This window comes from Hyposmocoma kahamanoa, unplaced genomic scaffold (assembly GCF_003589595.1).
Source record: "Hyposmocoma kahamanoa isolate Upper Pololo Valley unplaced genomic scaffold, ASM358959v1 92, whole genome shotgun sequence".
In the NCBI taxonomy this organism is placed as follows: Eukaryota; Metazoa; Arthropoda; class Insecta; order Lepidoptera; family Cosmopterigidae; genus Hyposmocoma; species Hyposmocoma kahamanoa.
Window position 1 is genome coordinate 2,032,035 of NW_020654748.1, and position 17,740 is coordinate 2,049,774.

The 17,740-nt window shown below is 36.0% G+C and overlaps 1 protein-coding gene across 2 annotated transcripts in view; it reads right to left on the reverse strand.

Annotated features, from left to right (window-relative positions):
* Positions 1-2,508: 2,508 nt before the first annotated feature.
* The window catches only part of LOC113236975 (glutamate synthase [NADH], amyloplastic), a 50,552-nt gene continuing 35,320 nt past the window's right edge, over positions 2,509-17,740 (reverse strand). For both annotated transcript variants that reach the window (XM_026473203.1, XM_026473202.1), the window contains 10 exons: positions 16,514-16,779; positions 15,460-15,596; positions 13,737-13,820; positions 13,411-13,601; positions 11,971-12,183; positions 11,548-11,673; positions 7,918-8,006; positions 5,861-6,031; positions 4,678-4,764; positions 2,509-3,651 (listed from right to left, as the gene is read on the reverse strand). In XM_026473203.1, the coding sequence (XP_026328988.1) occupies positions 3,521-3,651; positions 4,678-4,764; positions 5,861-6,031; positions 7,918-8,006; positions 11,548-11,673; positions 11,971-12,183; positions 13,411-13,601; positions 13,737-13,820; positions 15,460-15,596; positions 16,514-16,779 (1,495 nt within the window). In that variant the 3' untranslated portion in view covers positions 2,509-3,520. The remainder of the gene's footprint in view (positions 3,652-4,677; positions 4,765-5,860; positions 6,032-7,917; positions 8,007-11,547; positions 11,674-11,970; positions 12,184-13,410; positions 13,602-13,736; positions 13,821-15,459; positions 15,597-16,513; positions 16,780-17,740) is intronic.

The following is a 17,740-nucleotide window of genomic DNA, read 5'->3' on the forward strand; positions in this document are numbered from 1 at the left end:
GCAATTTCGATTAATTTAATTTAATATAAATATATTCGATTGAAACGTATTCTACAAAATTCTAATACAAAACCATAATCACTATAACTGAATATTCTATGTAATTTTGAAAAGACCTGCTTTTTTGAAATGCTGAAATACATTTTGTACGCAATATTAACGCCTTTCGATGGAACTCGACAAAACTACATTTAAACTAATAATGGTATGAAAAACCTTTAATAACACATGATAAAATTGCAAATAAAAAAATATTTTAAATAAAATGGCACCACAACTAATCTGTCGTAAACTCTCATAAACATTTCAAACTTACAAAATGATGTGTTATACTTACAGTCGGATTTTTAATTAGCTGGACAAAACTACCATTTATAGTATTGTCAAAGTGGTCCATTTCAATGACTCACTCCAGTAGGTCATGATCAGAGATGAGCAAGCGCCAGGGTTTTAAGGGCTTTGTTAACGCCGTGTTTAAATCGGGTTAAAAACCATTAACGCCCAAACTCAAAAGCAAAAACTATAAACAACTAAATATGTGTTGGAAATCCAGTTTTTTTCAAATTAAATGATATTTAGGAAAATCGCGAAAACCTAAGAACTCGGTTAAATGATATTATTACAAAAGGTTATTGCTTTCCGATGTAGACAACACAAATTGCTTTTCTATTGTGAATCGATTCGCTTGAAAATCGGATTATGGGCAGAAATGGGTTAAAACCCGGGCGGGTTGATAGGGTTATAACCCACTGCCCATCTCTGGTCATGATTCATTATAACGTTTATTTTAGACTGATTTGTGTGTCAGTGATTCGATTGAGAAGTGATCCAAACACATGCCATCATTGTACAATTGAGATGGCAGCATTATATTACAAAGTAGCTGTCAGGTTTATACAGCTAATGAAAACTCCGATTTTAGTACAATAATTATAAAGAGCAAAACATTATATTAATATTATCAAATTTCAACATTGACCGCACATCGCTATCGCACTACAAAGTTTGGACGCAGCTTAAAACGCGGTACGATCATGTCAAATGGCGTCTATAAACCGGTCTATAAACATAGAGGAAGGAAAAAAATAAAGGAACTATAAACATATCAAAATTGAATACTGGCTTTAAAATTAATTCTTAAAAACAATTGCAATAATATTAAAAACAAAATAGGATTTTAAATTTCATATGACACTTGAGAGATCACAGTTACGATGACACCATCAAAAAAAACCGTAATCGTGATTAAAATCGACAAAAGTCTTATAACGGAATGTGATTAGCAAATGATTTATCAAAGAATTGAATTGTTTATACAATTAAATATTATCATTGGCCGCACCCATCAATATACTCTGCGAAAATTGAACTTAACTTTGTCGGTACAGCGTTCAAATTCACAAAATCCGAAAGTGAAGTCCAAAAGAGAGGTTTATTCTAGTGTGTGGCATTATGTAAATATTCGAAAATAATAACGCTTAAATCTAAGATTTACGAGATAATTCGCAAAAAAAAAATTTTTTTAATCAAAACTTACACAAAATACTATAAAACACAGTGAATTATCATCAATTTATAAGGAATAATAATCAATTTGAATATATTTTCATTAATATTCTTTCGAATCCAGTCGAAAGTGTAAACTTTTTACTCGAGAATAACGACGTTAACGCGATAATGATGTTCGAAGCTTCAACAATGTAATGGTCAATTTAGACCTGGCAATGGCTAGATCAGGTTAAAGCCATTTTAGAACAAAATTAGGTTCCATTAAGATGTTAACCGACAACAGGTCTTTTTTCTTTTTTTTTTAATTTCATCAATTCGGATGAGTTTTTTTTAAATAAAATATTTAGCATAGATATCCAATGCTACATTATTCTTATAAAAGTTTATGTATGAAAGTATCCAAACGTTATTAATGTTAACTGCCTCCGCGGCCGAACGGTTACTATGCTGGACTGCCACGCAGAGGTTTCGGGTTTGATGCCCGAGCCGGGAGAAATTGTCTATGCGTGTGTTCATGGCACCCGCGACACAAGGTTTCCCTAGTTAGGCTTAAAAAAATGTAGTTACATGGTACTTGGACTAAAAAAAAAATGTAGCCCGATCAATTTTAATATTGCAATTCATGGCGCAATATAAAAATACAATAACTATTGGGCCAGATAATTTTATTTTTATCAAATTCATTGATTTATGAAAAATTTAAGAAGCAAATAATGTACAGTAAACTTCAATCATATTACTTTTTTTTATTATTCGCACTAGTGTTAGTTCATAGAAAAATAATTTAGAAAGATATATTTTATAGAAAAAAATTGAATATTTTTCTAAATTTTTTTTATTATTTTCGCTTTTTCTGAAATTTATTTTTAGAAAATTTGCGCACATTACCTGTTATGTATTTTAGAGTGACTGTGACAATTTTGATGGTATCCACAAATTAAAACTTTTGAACGAATTATTACGAAATTTGAGTTGAAATTCCAAATTACATTAGGGTGGCAACGTCATTTTGGCTTTCGATCAATCCAATACCGGGGATATTGTATGCACAAAACATAATACGTATCAATTTCATCATTTCAGCCAAAGACTGATGAATCTATTTATCAATATTTAATTTATGATCTATATCATTTTTAAAGTAAACAGTTTAAACTTTATTTTTATTCATTATTTGCACCTCAGGAATTCCGAGTAGACTTGTGAAATTGCGTCCGACTAATAAATGCCATATATCATCTCTCATCCTTTGCCGGTTTACATCTATTTTCATGGTGACGTCCACAAATTATTGTCTTTTCTAGTTCAATAACATATAAGTCTAACGATTCTTGCTTATTGCCAGGTTGTATGACCGCATTCTATATTTATTTTCTAAATGCTCTATACGACTAATCGTTACCACGTCACAGCTCTAGGAAGATATTTGTAAGGTTCTCTTTCAATTGAATGTTTTTACATTTTTGTTTATGTTACGGACGGTGAAATGATTTCTATAAAATAAAGATATTAACATATCCTACTCATTATATTTCATTTAAACAGGCAAATTGGGATACTTTTAAGGTATTACGTCATCATTGATAATGCATAATCAAAACATTACCACTATAATGACATCATGGACAATACATAACGAAAACATTATCAATACAATAACATAATTGACAATGAGAACATTATCAGTATAATTACATATAACGAAAACATTATCACTACTAATGGCATTATTAACAATGCATAAAGAAAACATTACCAGTTAAATGAATGACATCTATTGCAGTGGAAATTTACGGAGCTTCCTTTTTTATCGTTTATAAATACTTTTACGTATGCTTCGTCTATATTTTCTGTCTTTTTTAAAAATTCCTGGTTTTCTACGAAATTTTCATGCTTGTTTCAATTTCTTCACTTCAAGTATACTTGTTGATTTGAAGTCACATTATGCAGATGGTCTCCTAGAGCCGTAGCATATGAATACATACTCAGATCTCGCCACTCTTCGTTACGCTCAATGGTTGTAGATGACGCCGCCAGGACCGGGCAGGGAAGACTTTCCGCAGAGGTATATGTCAACAGCTCGCGCTGCTTGACGCCCTTCAGAGATTGCCCAGACGACGAGGGACTGTCCGCGACGACAGTCTGCCAAAAAAGTGACTTGTTTATACTCTGTAGGTTTGATTTTTCCATTTAGTGTCGAAACACAAAACCAGCTCGCATGACGCATCGCAAGAATTTGCGAATTCTTTGTTTTTTCCTATACTTTCTTATCAATAACAGCAGTGCAACACTCTTTTTACGATATATGTCGTTACCTAGTTTAAAAAATACTTTCAGTACGGTTCATGATCGTGAACGAATGGCTATCGGAACCGGGGCAATAAGATACCTACCGCAGTTTTGTTTTTCGACTCTTAGACATATGATTTTGTGAAAATAACAGACATGACAGACATATAAAGTGTAGACATCTTTATGCCACATGCGAGAATAGAGGGAAAGTGCGTTTCAGTACATTGTTTCACAGGGGCGATAACTAGGCAATTACGAACACAAGGCCAGATTGAAAGCCCGAGCCGTAGATAAAGAGGCCTTAATGGCCCGAAGATTTGTAATTACCCGTGTGTTCCACAATGTTTGTCTATGTGACTTAGACATAATTTATACGAATACACCAAGCAGTTTATTATTAATTGTCGCTGTAATTTTACAACTTTGTATTTCATTGGTTAACTCTAAATTTGTAGTACTGTATACACCTGTAGACACCTTGTATGGTGAGCATTTTTCTAATATTGTTTTGTTTTAAGTTGATGGTGTATCTTTCAATAAATAAATAAATCACACTTGCGAGGAAGTTAAATAAAGAAAATTAGCCTTACAAACGTTATACATGAGGCGCTGAAAGCGTAGAAATAAAAAAAAACCATTACCGCGCTAGGGCCGTATGCAGCACGTTATACTACTACTTACGAGAAAGTGTGATGAAAAGTTTTATAAAGTTACAGCTAACTTTTTTCATCAACTGCAAAATTAGAGAAAAACGAGCACATAAGTGTACACTAATATTACAGATTGAGAGTTGCCTGGTTTGTGGTAATTGCGGGTGCGATACCTAATGACTATTATCATATGGACTAAAACACAAGTAATAACAAAAATACGCACCACCGGCAGCGAATACGTTGGTAACTGGAGTTTTGTAGATATTGTTTTTTTCCGTTTCAAAGTTGCTGCGGGCATCCTGGGCAAGATCTGAAAAGAAAGATACATAATGATTATATTAGTGCACCCTCTTTTTGATCTCACAGTTGAAATATAACTTTTATGACTAATAACTTAAGTTCGTCCAGGGAAATACTGCCGCCTTAACTATTTCTGCCGCCAAGCAGTAATGTCACCAGTGTTCCAGTTTTGAAGGGTAAGGGTGCTGGTGAAATTACAGGCACATGGGACTTGTCAACTTATGTCTTCAGGGTGAAGGGCGCTTTGAGAGCTCCTCTCAGATCTTTGAGATTTAAAGCTCTGAGGGGCACTGCAACTGTTATGGACAGGCGTGTAGTTTACCATCAGGCGTACGACTTGTTCGTTCCGTCGTTGATATTATAAAAAAAAGAAACTTCTTATCGAGACTGACATCGAATAACTGCCTCCGTAGGCGAACGGTAACCATGCTGGTCTGTCACGCCTCTGCGGGACCTCTGTCCCGGGTTCGATTTCCGGACCGGGAGAAATATTTGTATGGCCTAAATTTATTTCTCACGTGAATTGAAGTGTAATTTGTGGTTGTCGACGTGTGTGCACATGGCACCCGCGACACAGGGTTTCCCTAGTGCGGGGCTTATTATTATTATTATTTATAATTATATGACGATTATTGCGTTCTCATAGATGCTTTTGTATTCGTAGTGTTATTTTGCTTATGTTCATTTGTGGAAGCTTTTAATTGGCATGTGTTAGTTCATATGGAAATTCATTGTAAAAGTGGCTGCTAATAAAATAAGCGTAATTCATGGTTCACGGGTATTCGGCGACTCGATCTCGCAATACGGTTTGTGTTTTTTTTATGGTACCAAGTGACAGGACGAACGGCCGTACGCCTGATGGTAAGCGACACTCCTGTCCATAACAGTTGCAGTGCCACTCAGAGCGTCAAATGAAAAAGATCTAAGGGAAACTGTCACTGCGCCTGTCACCCTGAGACATATGTTTACAAGTCCCAAGTGCCTGTAATTTCACCAGAAATAAGTAAGGTGGCAGTATTTCCCTGGACAAACTCTTTCACGAGGAGCTCTACTGGCAATAAATGTATAAAATCAGACATCGTTTTGCCAAGACTTTAAGAACTCACTGAGTTGGTTGGCAACGTATTTCTCTGGTCCTAAGAAGCCCATGGCCAGCAGCACCAGCTCAGCTTCGTAGACCTTCTCGGTGCCAGGTACTTCTTTCATCTCCCAACGTCCCCCAGCGCCGCGTGTCCATTCCACCTCGACTGCCGCCACACCGCGCACGTTACCTTCGCCTGCACCAAAATAAAAACATTCAATAAAACCTGCCTCGATTGGGAAGATGTCATATGATTCGAAGTCACGGATTAGCTTACAATTTCGTATTAATAACTATTGAAGTATGCTGCGCCACTATATACGCACGTAAGAGATACCTCGATTGCAATGAAATCTTTTGACGGAGAATTAGTGGCAAAAGTAGTTTGACAGCAACACTGCCGGAAAGGCAAAATATAAATGCGACTATAGTCCATCTGTTTAGGTACTTAAATAAATGTAAACAATCTTGAGATGTCTATTCAATGAAATATACATTTATAAAATGATTTTCCCTTACCTTCAAATACAAAATACAAATACTTAGCTTCATATGAAATTCCATGCCCATTTTTATACCTATGGATTTGTAAAGCATGTGTTTCAATAAAAAGATGTATCAAGATTGTTTACATTTAGTTAAGTACCTAAACAAATGGACTATAGACTGTCTTTTACCTTACGCCATAGATCCGTTCTCTTTTACCTCAGTCGAATCATTTATTTTACTTCCGACATAATAATGCCTACAAGTGTCATGACTTTGACATTTTACATGGATGCATTTATTTTTTACTATAGATAAGCGACGTGCTCTGTAGCTCTGATATTTATCGAGCGGACAGCATATTGGTACTTGTCTAATAAATGATAATGAAATGTTTTTTTTACAATGAATCGTCGGACTCTTCTCCATATGAACGGAAATCAACACTTAAATCCTCAGTAACATTATTTATTAATTCTTGAGTACACAACTTGTCAAACACAACGTCACGACCCCAATCAGACACTATCTGACATTCACGATTAAAACTACTTCGTAAATAAAATCGATTCTTATAAAAAATCAAATCGAAAGTAATATATAGAATAAAAATATAATGAAAATCATTAGGACGTCACTAATAACTAAGAATTCGAGCTGTCAAACGTTAAATAAATGGTGGGCCGGAGTATAGTCTGTTTCCCCATAAGAGCGATATATCGTCAGCGCAGCGGCTATACTATCTTCATCTTCTGTAGTTATTAAGTGATTATCGAATCAATAATCATAATGTAAGTCTTGTATTTATTCCGAATTAAAAATATTTATTATTTTTATATTGCGGGTGCAGGTTGTGAATACAAGTATGTGTCACTTATGGCTCAATGAATATTGCGACGGAACGGAATGGAAGAGAATTTTTGTAACGATATTGTACATAACATAATGAATTATATAATAATAAGATAGCATAATGATTTGTATGATCAATTGTGTAAGTTACAAAATAGATACAAGCCAAAATCTTCCGCGGAATGCACGAGCATTCTCGAGAATGAAGATTTTGGCATGAACAGAATGGAAGTGAATGGTTGCGTTACAAAAATTACCTTCTATTCTACAGGATATATAACGGAGATTGTGCGATGGAATTTCATAATTAGATTCCGCCTTCCCCTTTCCATCATCGGGGGACTAGACGTGGGCTGGGATTCCACCCCTATGTTGTGGATATTCCCAAGCGTAACAAAGCGTTTCACTTGAACATTTAGATGGCGATCGGCTAGAAAGTGGAAATTCCCTGCCTGCGGACGTATTTCCCTTCCCCGAACGCTATAACTAGGACCTTTTCAAGGCGAGAGTGAAAAAAGGCACAACTGTGCGTACTTTATACAGCAGTTATGCCCTTTTTCGTTCTGAGGGCAGATTTAGGTGTGCATGCTACATCGTCGACCTCATCACCACTTTTCATCAGGTGAGATGGACGTCAAATGCGCACTTATTTTAGATAAAAAAAACCGTTCCGCCGCAATATAAATTGAGCCTGAAAAGTATTTTCTTACATAAATAGACAGCAGATGGGATTCTAAGACTTACCGTCATCCAAGAATTCCTTGGTAAGCGTAGAAAACTTGCGAGGATCGTTTCCGAATTTCACTTTCACCTCTTCGTGTCCATAGTCCACTCTAACGAAACATAAAATTAATGTTACACAATAAATTCGCATACTACTTTATTCCACTTTGGATTCTGTAAGACGAAATATTTTTTTGAGATATCATAAAAAAACCATAACTCCGTTTTAGAATATTGCAATTGTTTACAGATATTTCAGCTATGCATCGTTAGGGTAAGTTCCGATGAGTCAAACACCTTAACTAATTTTAACTGTTTTAAAAAAGAATCTTGTGATCTATTTTTTGCTATTTAAAACGGATATTGGACCATTTGTCACTAGCCGCGTTTCAGGGACGGCAGAAATACAAAGTTACCTCTATTCGTTCGATAACGTTTGTGTTACGTGGATTGAAAACTTGAAGTTTTATTTTGTTTCGTATTGTAATGGATTAATAACTCAAAGAGGACTGCTAATCAATCGATACAAGACAGCGTATTTTGGTATTTAGTACTCAGTGGTACACTAGATGTCGCGACGAGTACGAAATATTTTTAAAACTATAATTTGTTTTACTTTGACAAGCTGCAATTTATCAAAGCTACTCTAATATGTAGTGATAACAAACAAAACAACTAGATGGCGCTTAGCACATGTTTTTATGGATTGTGCCGTCTATTCTTTTATTTTATTATAATTATCGCCATCTAACCATATTAGGAGGCGTTAATTTATAAATTAGTTTGTAACACACAATGCCATTTATTGACACGCATATTTGTCAAAGTTTAGAAAATAATTTTAACTCTCGATCAATATTTGAATAATATTACAAAGAAAAAAACTGACTTCTTATATTTCATATTAAAGAGGAATTGATTGATATCCACGGCCATTTACACAATATAAATTACTTCCAGGCTATTGACCAGCGTCATCTAAATATAAGAAGGAATTCTGACCTTATCGAGTTCTTAGGTTTTCGCGATTGTTACACATAGGAAATGAAACTATTTTTCCGGATTTAAATCGCGTATATTTGTTTTTTCAAACAAACCGACGTTTCGGACCCTTTACAGGTCCCATGGTCACGGTTGACTGAGGTGGTACGAAACATCGGTTTGTTTGAAAAAACAAATATACGCGATTTAAATCCGGAAAAATAGTTTCATTTCCTACAATTCTGACCTTTTTCAAAGCTACGATTTTTAGGATAGAGATTAGTAGTTATCTTGAGTTATAGGCTCATGGTTTTTGAAGCCAAAACTAATTGTATTATTCCAGTTCTAACCAATTCCACACTTTAAAATTCTATTGATTTTAGTAACATCCTTTATAGCTTAGTAGGATAAAAATTTTAAAGATTTTAAGTATATTTCGAAAGATTACAAATGTCATTAAGACAAAATTTTTATATTCTAAAATTATGCACTTTAGTAAATCCCTAAAACAGACATCTTAATTATTATTTACTCCAAAATCTTGTATTTACTTATATAGCTCTTATATAATATGACACCTTAGCCACGCGTCGTCTAATCACTCTGGTACGGAACCTTTTATTGGTCGATGCTAATCTTTGTACTAAGCCCTTTGGTCTCCTGGAGTGCAATGTAGATAGAAGATTCGCACCACTGACACTTTTCGAATTATACGTAGGTTCAATTTGCTAATTATCACCAAGAACAGTGGTGAAGAAATAAATCTCTTCTAGAGGAGACATATGACATTCACGACACTGGGCCTTTTCGAATTGTTTGTAGTTTAATCACTCGTGGTAATAGTAAAGGAAAAGATCGTGAGAAACAAAATCTTCTCCTTACAGGAGCCACGCCCAGCAGTAAACCGTATAAAGGTTTCAAACAGTAACAGATTGAGAAACTTGATTTGTTTAAAATTGATTGCTGTACTGCTGCAGGACAACGATATCTACCTTCCACGACTGCGGTAGACAAATAATCAAATATATTGTAATTTTATTATTCCGTGAAATTATATTTTATGAATAACTGTTAGATTATTTACCGTATATCTCTTCTTCTTCTTCTTCTTTTAAATGTTATGGCTCCATCGAAATAATCAATGATTTTGCCAATGTCAAGTAAAAATAACTATGTACGGTAGTTTAATATTATAATAAAAATTATACAAAAAAAATGGCGATTGCGCCAATGTCCTGTGAAAAACCGGAACCGTATATCTCAACAATTTGCAAATATTAGTCCATTTCAATATGGGTGTATCCGGTGACGTTTGAAATTTGAAGTTTGTAGAGATGTAGTAATGTAAATTCGTATGAAAAAAATCGATTTAAATATCTTATCGAGATAATTTGTAACGAAGAGGGAATCGATTTACAGAAAATAATTTAAGAACAACTAATGAACAAAGTAATGATGTAAATGAAAAAAAAAAACTTGTGAAAAATGGCAATCCTGCAAGGCGCTGTTTGGTGTACACCGAATAATGACCCACTACTCGCAATATGTTTTTGAGGTCATTATGTTCACGCGGAAACACATAGCACAGTTTGGGCGAGTGGAGGTGATGAGTGGGTGCCTCGGTCGTGCGGGACAACCCCGATCAGTACCGCGGCGCACTGCACTTCACGAAAAAAACCCGCAGGTTATAGTACCGATCTATTATGAGCACCTACCTGCCGAACTAAAAAACGAATGTTGTGATGCGACGTTCAGATACAGATTGAAGAACCTTTTATTGGAAAAGTCCCTTTACTCAGTAACAGAGCACATTCAAAGTACTTAATAAATTATTATATTTATTAATGAATTTGACTATTATTTGTAATATACATTTATTAGTTATTAAGAATCCATATCGACATTTTCTGTATACACTTGACATTGTTAGTTTAATTCAATTATTTATTAGTTTAATTTAATTATGTTCGATTTTGTTTATGTACACTATTGTGTACTTATGACTTACTATTATATAACTACTTCTTCATTATTTTGTAAACTGACGCTCACTTTTCGAATAGAAATATAAAATGACTTGTAATTGTATTTGTAAGAAATTTGTAATGTTGAGAGAAATAAACTAACTGACTAATATCTATGGATAAATATTTCGTTTTGTTGTGTCTATCCTTAAAAACTACACAACCATACAAAAAGTCAACAATAAAGCATACAATCAACAGCAATGAAACGGAATTTGCACAATTACTCCAACGCAAAGCTAAAAACAAAATAAACCCGCTAACAAGGTATGTAAATGCCTCGTATTAACGCGAGTTATAAAAAGCCAACTTGATTTATCGATTCTATCGTGTAAATCTCTAAGGATAAATAATCCGTATACGCATTAAACAGTTGGGGTAATTTATTTTTATATTTATTATTTCATTTTCTATCTACATAATATACCACAAATTTTTACTTAAAATTACATGTACAACAAATATTGTTCGATTTTGGTACATTATAACAAATTTATTATTTATTTTTGTAACCTGGGTGAAAGATTATTTATAAATCGTATGCGTTGAAACGTAAAAATTAGAAGTGTCACAGAACTCAGCCCTGTTGAAATGGACTATAATAATTGTAATAATTACTCGTCAGGAGGATGATGTAATTAAGTACCTGAAGACCCTAGGCCATTGGGGCCATGGGTTGTCTTGTCCTCGAGTCGGTTTTGGTTCGGGTAGGATCTCGAAGGTGGTGATCGACTTGGCGCCTTGTCGCAGCGACGTCGCTATGCAGTCGCAACTGTCATAACAAATATTATTATAATTAAAATATATAATTTCAACACACATCACAAACTACGGGCAATGGTAATATAGGACCAGTCAAGGGTAAAAGGAAACATCTGCCTCTAAATTAAGCACGCACGCACGCACACATACACACACGCACACACACCCACATAAATGCAATTTCACATAAACATAAGCGTGACGTCGCACCGCATTGTGAGGGGATGGCTCTATGAAACAACGTTTGATGCCATGAGAAGAGCGAGACTTTGTCCCAGTTCTAAAAAAAATATCTAAATAAGCTCACCCCGTATCACCTCCACCAATAATAAGCACGTTTTTATCCTTCGCGCTGAGTTCAGGGTTGTCCTTATTCTGATGATGGTGCGTGGGACCCATCTGCTTCTTCTGCCAGTTCTCGAGAAACTCCATAGCAAAGTGGATGCCGTTCAGTTGCCGACCCTTGAGGTTTAAGTCGCGAGGCCAGGTCGCGCCCATGCATAAGACTAAGGCGTTGTACCTGAAAAAAAAAATTGAAATACATGTTTGATTACGAAGTTACCAATTCCTTGGACGATCTCCGTGGTTGAGTGGCTTGCGTACCTGTTTTCATGAAGTCGTTATCTCTGGGATCCCGGGTTCGATTCCCGGCCGGGTCAATGTAGAAAAACTAACTTTCCTATGTTGTTTAGAATTTGGGTGTTTGTGGTACCGTCCTTGTTTCCGATTTCCATAATGCGTATGTGACGTGCTCTAACATAAAAATCACTGTCCATTTTTTTTTCTGTGCATAAGATTCAATAATACAACACATTAGTGAAATAAAATTGTAAAAATCCCCATTTCTTGCGTTTTAAAATTTCAAAATTTCCTAATAATTTTTAAAGCGTGGTTTCCTCAAAATGATAAATAAAACTCGAGCGACTGGTGCCGGCGTGTCTGGTGCCATCGTGTCTGGCGCGACGACGCGGGCGCATACTTGGTAGTCGTCGTTTCCTTGTACCCAGTGAACGTGTTTCATTGGGTAACAATGTATTCTCATCGGGAGTATTACGAGAGATTGGTATTTTATCGAAAGTGGTTGGAGTCTTGAAGCTCTACTGTACGAGATGGAGAGCGAGTTTCCTCAACGAAGCGCAATTTCAACCAACGAATTCTCCACAAGGGCTAGTTTACGTTATCAATTCAAACGCGCGGAGTTGGCATGCAGTGAATACTCGTAGAAGTAGAAGATGAAATGCGGTGTGCCACAAATTTTAACGAGTGACTACGAAGACTCATGGATAGGCTGCCGCGGACCTGTACCTTGGCCTCCCAGATTACACGTCGTGATTTTATTTTGTGAGGTGAATGAAGTTAAAAGTTAAGTGCCGTGTGCCGTGTATATGTCAATAAAGCTCAAAGCCGTGACGAACTAAAATCAAACATTATGTGCATTTGACGCTTAGAAAGTGCTTTGAAAATTACAGAGGTACGTTATCACAAATAAATAAAGGGCTAGCAACAATCATGGCAATTACCCTATCCTACTTGACGTAAAAAAATAAACATCTGCATTAAATGAAAAGCAACGGTCCCATGTAGTTTGATTGCCACTATATTTTGGGAAAGCGCTCAGCCAAAAAAACTTACTCTATTGAAATGTATGGAAACGTAGATTGGTAAGAGATCTTATGAAAGGGCTCAGATAAAAGTTTTTAGTTTTGCAAGTACTAAGTAAAACTCTATATACAAACAAATTACTCACTCGTTAGCCAAATCAGTAGCGGAAATATCCTTTCCGACATCAATGTTGCACTTGAAAGAGATGCCTTCAGCCTCCATCAGTTTGATGCGTCGCGCGACCACGTCTTTGCCGAGTTTCATAGTTGGAATGCCGTATTGGAGTAGCCCGCCCGGACGGTCGTTGCGTTCGAACACCGTTACCGTGTAGCCGGCCTGAGGCAGAATGAAAATACATACTCTACATGATACAGGTAGAGTATAAAAAATAAAAACCGTGTATAAACAGTACGCGTGCCTAGATAATTGAACTGGAAAAAACAAATCGATATGGATAATTTAAAAAAATACCTTGTTGAGCTGATGAGCGCAGGCCAAACCTGCAGGTCCTGATCCGACGACAGCTACGGTTTTACCGTTGCGATGTTCTGGAATCTGTAAGTTTAAAAATTGAAAAGGTTTAGTGACTTTAGTATAAGCATGGAGCAATAGGTCAAGGACTGTTAATCGCGATACAAGACAGCGTAGTTGGGTATTTAGTACCTGTTAGTACACCAGATGTCGCGACGTTGTTGTTTTACATTGACGAACTGCAATTTATCAAAGCTACTCTGATTTCTAGCGATAACATTGATAGATGGCGCTAATTGAACAGATTTTTATGGATAGTGCATCGAGTATATAACCAGAAATAGAGACGAAATGTCATTTAATTTGTTTGAAAACTATTCTCCCATATCATTACTGTGACAACTGCACTCCGATTGGCCAGCCCGAATTCGAAACAATTGAAGGGTGTCGTCAATGGGTGTCAATTGTTTCGCTTCAAATCGACCAGTTAACTTGAGCTTTGCTATAATGGACGAAAATTGCAAAATTACATATTTAATATTTAATTACCGATAAAATTTGATTCCGTTTGTTCTGTAATTAGACGCTTTGCTGTTTTTCCCCACACCAGCGAATGGAACAGCACGCCATTGTTAGAGATATTATCTTTATTAGAAAAAATACAGAATATTTTTGGAATATACGGAGACGTACACGCAGGTCAGTTGTTGGCGGTTCCACTATGCAAACGAGAGTTGATAATTACAAGTGATGTATCACTGATGTGTTACCGGGAATGTATGGCCCTTATTTGGTCTCTACTTCTGGAAATATACTCGATGGGATAGTGCCCCGCCATCTACTCATATTAGGAAGCGTTAATTCATAATTTATTTTAGAACACAGAATGCCATGTATTGACAAGCATATTTGTCAAAATTCAGAAAATAATTTTACTTCAAGATCAATATTTGAAGAACTACTTCGAGTCATCTAGATATAAGAACGAATTTTGACCTTTTTCAGAGTTACGATATGTACCACTGAGATTCGTAGTTCTAAGGGTATTGGTTCATGATATAAGTATTCATGTTAAGAGATACCGAGTTATATTCTCGCGTTTAGTCGTTTAAATTTTTGTAAATAGTAAATAATGCACACACTCAACATAGCCCCGCACTAGGGAAACCCTGTGTCGCGGGTGACAGGGACACACACATAGACAACCACAAATTACACCCAAACTCACGGGAGAAATAAATGTAAGCCATACAAACATTTCTCTCGGCCCGGGAACCTAACCTGGGACCTCTGCGTGGCAGTCCGGCATGGTAACCGTTCGGCCACAGAGGCAGTAAGCAAACGTTACAACGGAAAAAATAGTTTCCCGATGTGTAACAATCGCGAATCGCGAAGAACTCGATAAGCAAACATTCTTTAATAGATTCTTCGTTCGACATCCGTCCGAAACAATTACCGTCAAATTAGTAATACTCGACCAAATTACCAAACCCATGACGCGAATAAAGCTTCATACTTGACATCGCTTTTTTATTTGGTCGATTATTACTTATTTAACAGTAATTGTTTCGGATAGATGTTGGATGGAAAACGGAAGTAGACCCCCAGGTAGTCTGGATTTCTAAGGTAGTTTCAGAGTATTCCATATCTTCTAAGTTTTATTCATTGCTTGTCAAAAGAAACAGCATGATTTTGGCAAGTGAGCAAAAAGGGCAAATTGTACCTCGGGCTTGATCCAGTCGCTCTCGAAGGCGTTGTCGATGATGGCGCACTCGATGTTCTTGATGGTGACGGGCGGCTCGGAGATGCCCAGCACGCAGGCGCCCTCACACGGCGCAGGGCAAACGCGCCCCGTGAACTCTGAGGACGCACGGGGAATATGGGTCAATCGACTGCTACGTCTACAGTCATACAGAAAGTACAACTTTGACAAGAATGCATTGCGTTTTCCAGCAAATACTGAGTTCTCTTTTCTCTTTACATATCTTCATATTAAGTTTCTTTATTATTAATAGATCGAACTAAGATCGAACACATACAAAGAAAAATTCTTTCCGCCCCTATGTGACTCGAACCTGTGTCTGTCGCCTTAACGTGGCTACCACTCTGCAAACTGAGCTAAGGATCGAACATCATAATATTCAATGGAAATAAAAATATTGCACTTAGTAGTCTTTGTATATGTTTATGTTAATCTGTGGTTATATTTTAACTACTATGTAATTTAGTTTTTGTTTTGTAATCCCAATTTTGTTTTATAAATAGTGTGTGTCTTAAGTGTGAATGTTCAGTTTTGTTTTTTTGCTACATTTATGCCAAGGCTTTGAAATTTCAAGGTTAGAAGCATCAAACTGTGGAATTTCTGAATCGATCAGACACGCTGTTGAATCTTTTAAAACATTACTTAAAGATCATTTTCTTATACTATAATTATACTTTTCTCTTATTCTTACCTGTTTTAAATTTTGTGTGTTGTTATTACTGTTGTGTTTTATATAATCCTACTTCAATTTATCTAATTATATGCATATTATATTTCTATTTTATTATTAATACTTTATTTTTAGTTTTTTTTTCACTTGTGGGTGTGTGCAATACGTGTATTAAATACGTATTCTGTTGCGTCCTCAATTAATTTTATGTTACAGTTTTTCCTGTATTTAGAAAGTTGCCTGGAAGAGATTGCTATTTGGCCGCCTGTTGTACCTGTCATTTTTATTTTTTTGTATTTGTCGTTGTTCAATAAAGAATATTTGTATTGTGTTGTATATGCTTACCTGGGAAGTTATTTGTCTGCAACAACTGATGCAGAGCTTGTTTCCAATCTCCCCTATAGATCAAGTCATTCCACTTCGGTATGATATTTCCCAGAGGGCATCCATGTCCGCTCTGGCAGAAAGGCACCCCGCACTCCATGCACCTGGCCGCCTGCACCCGCAGCCCACGTCGTACGTGATTGAAGTTGTATATCTCGTCCCAGTCGCGGAGGCGTTTTTCAGCAGGTCGATACATTGATGTTTCGCGAGGGTACTTTATGAAGCCACTGTCGAGTTAAGCATAAATTTAATTTAAAAAAATTAGAGGCTTATTCTGAACATCATAAATCGTCATTGAAAGCAAGCGCCACAGTCAATTATGGATGTGGCTTAAGCTGAACGAAGTCCTTATGTGTACGCCGCAACTGCACAAATGACAGTACAATTTGTAGTGTTTGTTTTTTATTTCGTTTATAAATTCTTTTAATTTTGCTTTGCTTGACTAAGTGTCACTATTTTTTGTTTGTTTGTATCAATGTGTTGTGGCGTTGCAATAAATGTCTATTCTATTCTATAACAAAACACTTTATTGTAAGACTTAATATGACGCATTAAAATATTTCTTTTCATAGATTTCACACGAAATCTTAATTATTATGGATTATGTTTAGGAAGAACAATTTAATTATGAATTCGTTGAAAAAAGTATTTACTACCGATGCGATGTAACGATCATCATTTCTGTCCGTTTCGGACTCCGATAAAATACATTCAACTCGTATTTCAAAATATTACCATCCTATTAGAAGCATCTCAAGAAGATTTTGGAAGTCTCATCTTTTTGTATAACAAGTAAGGTACACTTATATTTGACTAGCCCTGAAGTTCAATAACTTATGGTCACATGTTTTGTTTACTCGGTGAAGCTTTCTGGAAATCGCATTAACTTTAATCGCAGTCGAAAGTCAGGGGTGCAGGAATGGAGCCTCCATTCTCCACTTTCATTCCTTTCCTGCATGTCTGGCGCACCCTGGGCCACAATCGCCGATTGACAAATCCTTTCACCAAGACAGCAGGCAATATTGTATATGCAATCGATACAATAAGATGACGAAAGTCAATGTAATTTCTATTTTAACATTTTAATTGGACGTAGTTAAACAAAAAGGATCGAATGCACATCCAGTCACTTTCGAGATATGGCAGTTTAAAAGTTAAAAAGTGTTTCTCACTCTTTTTTCAAAACTT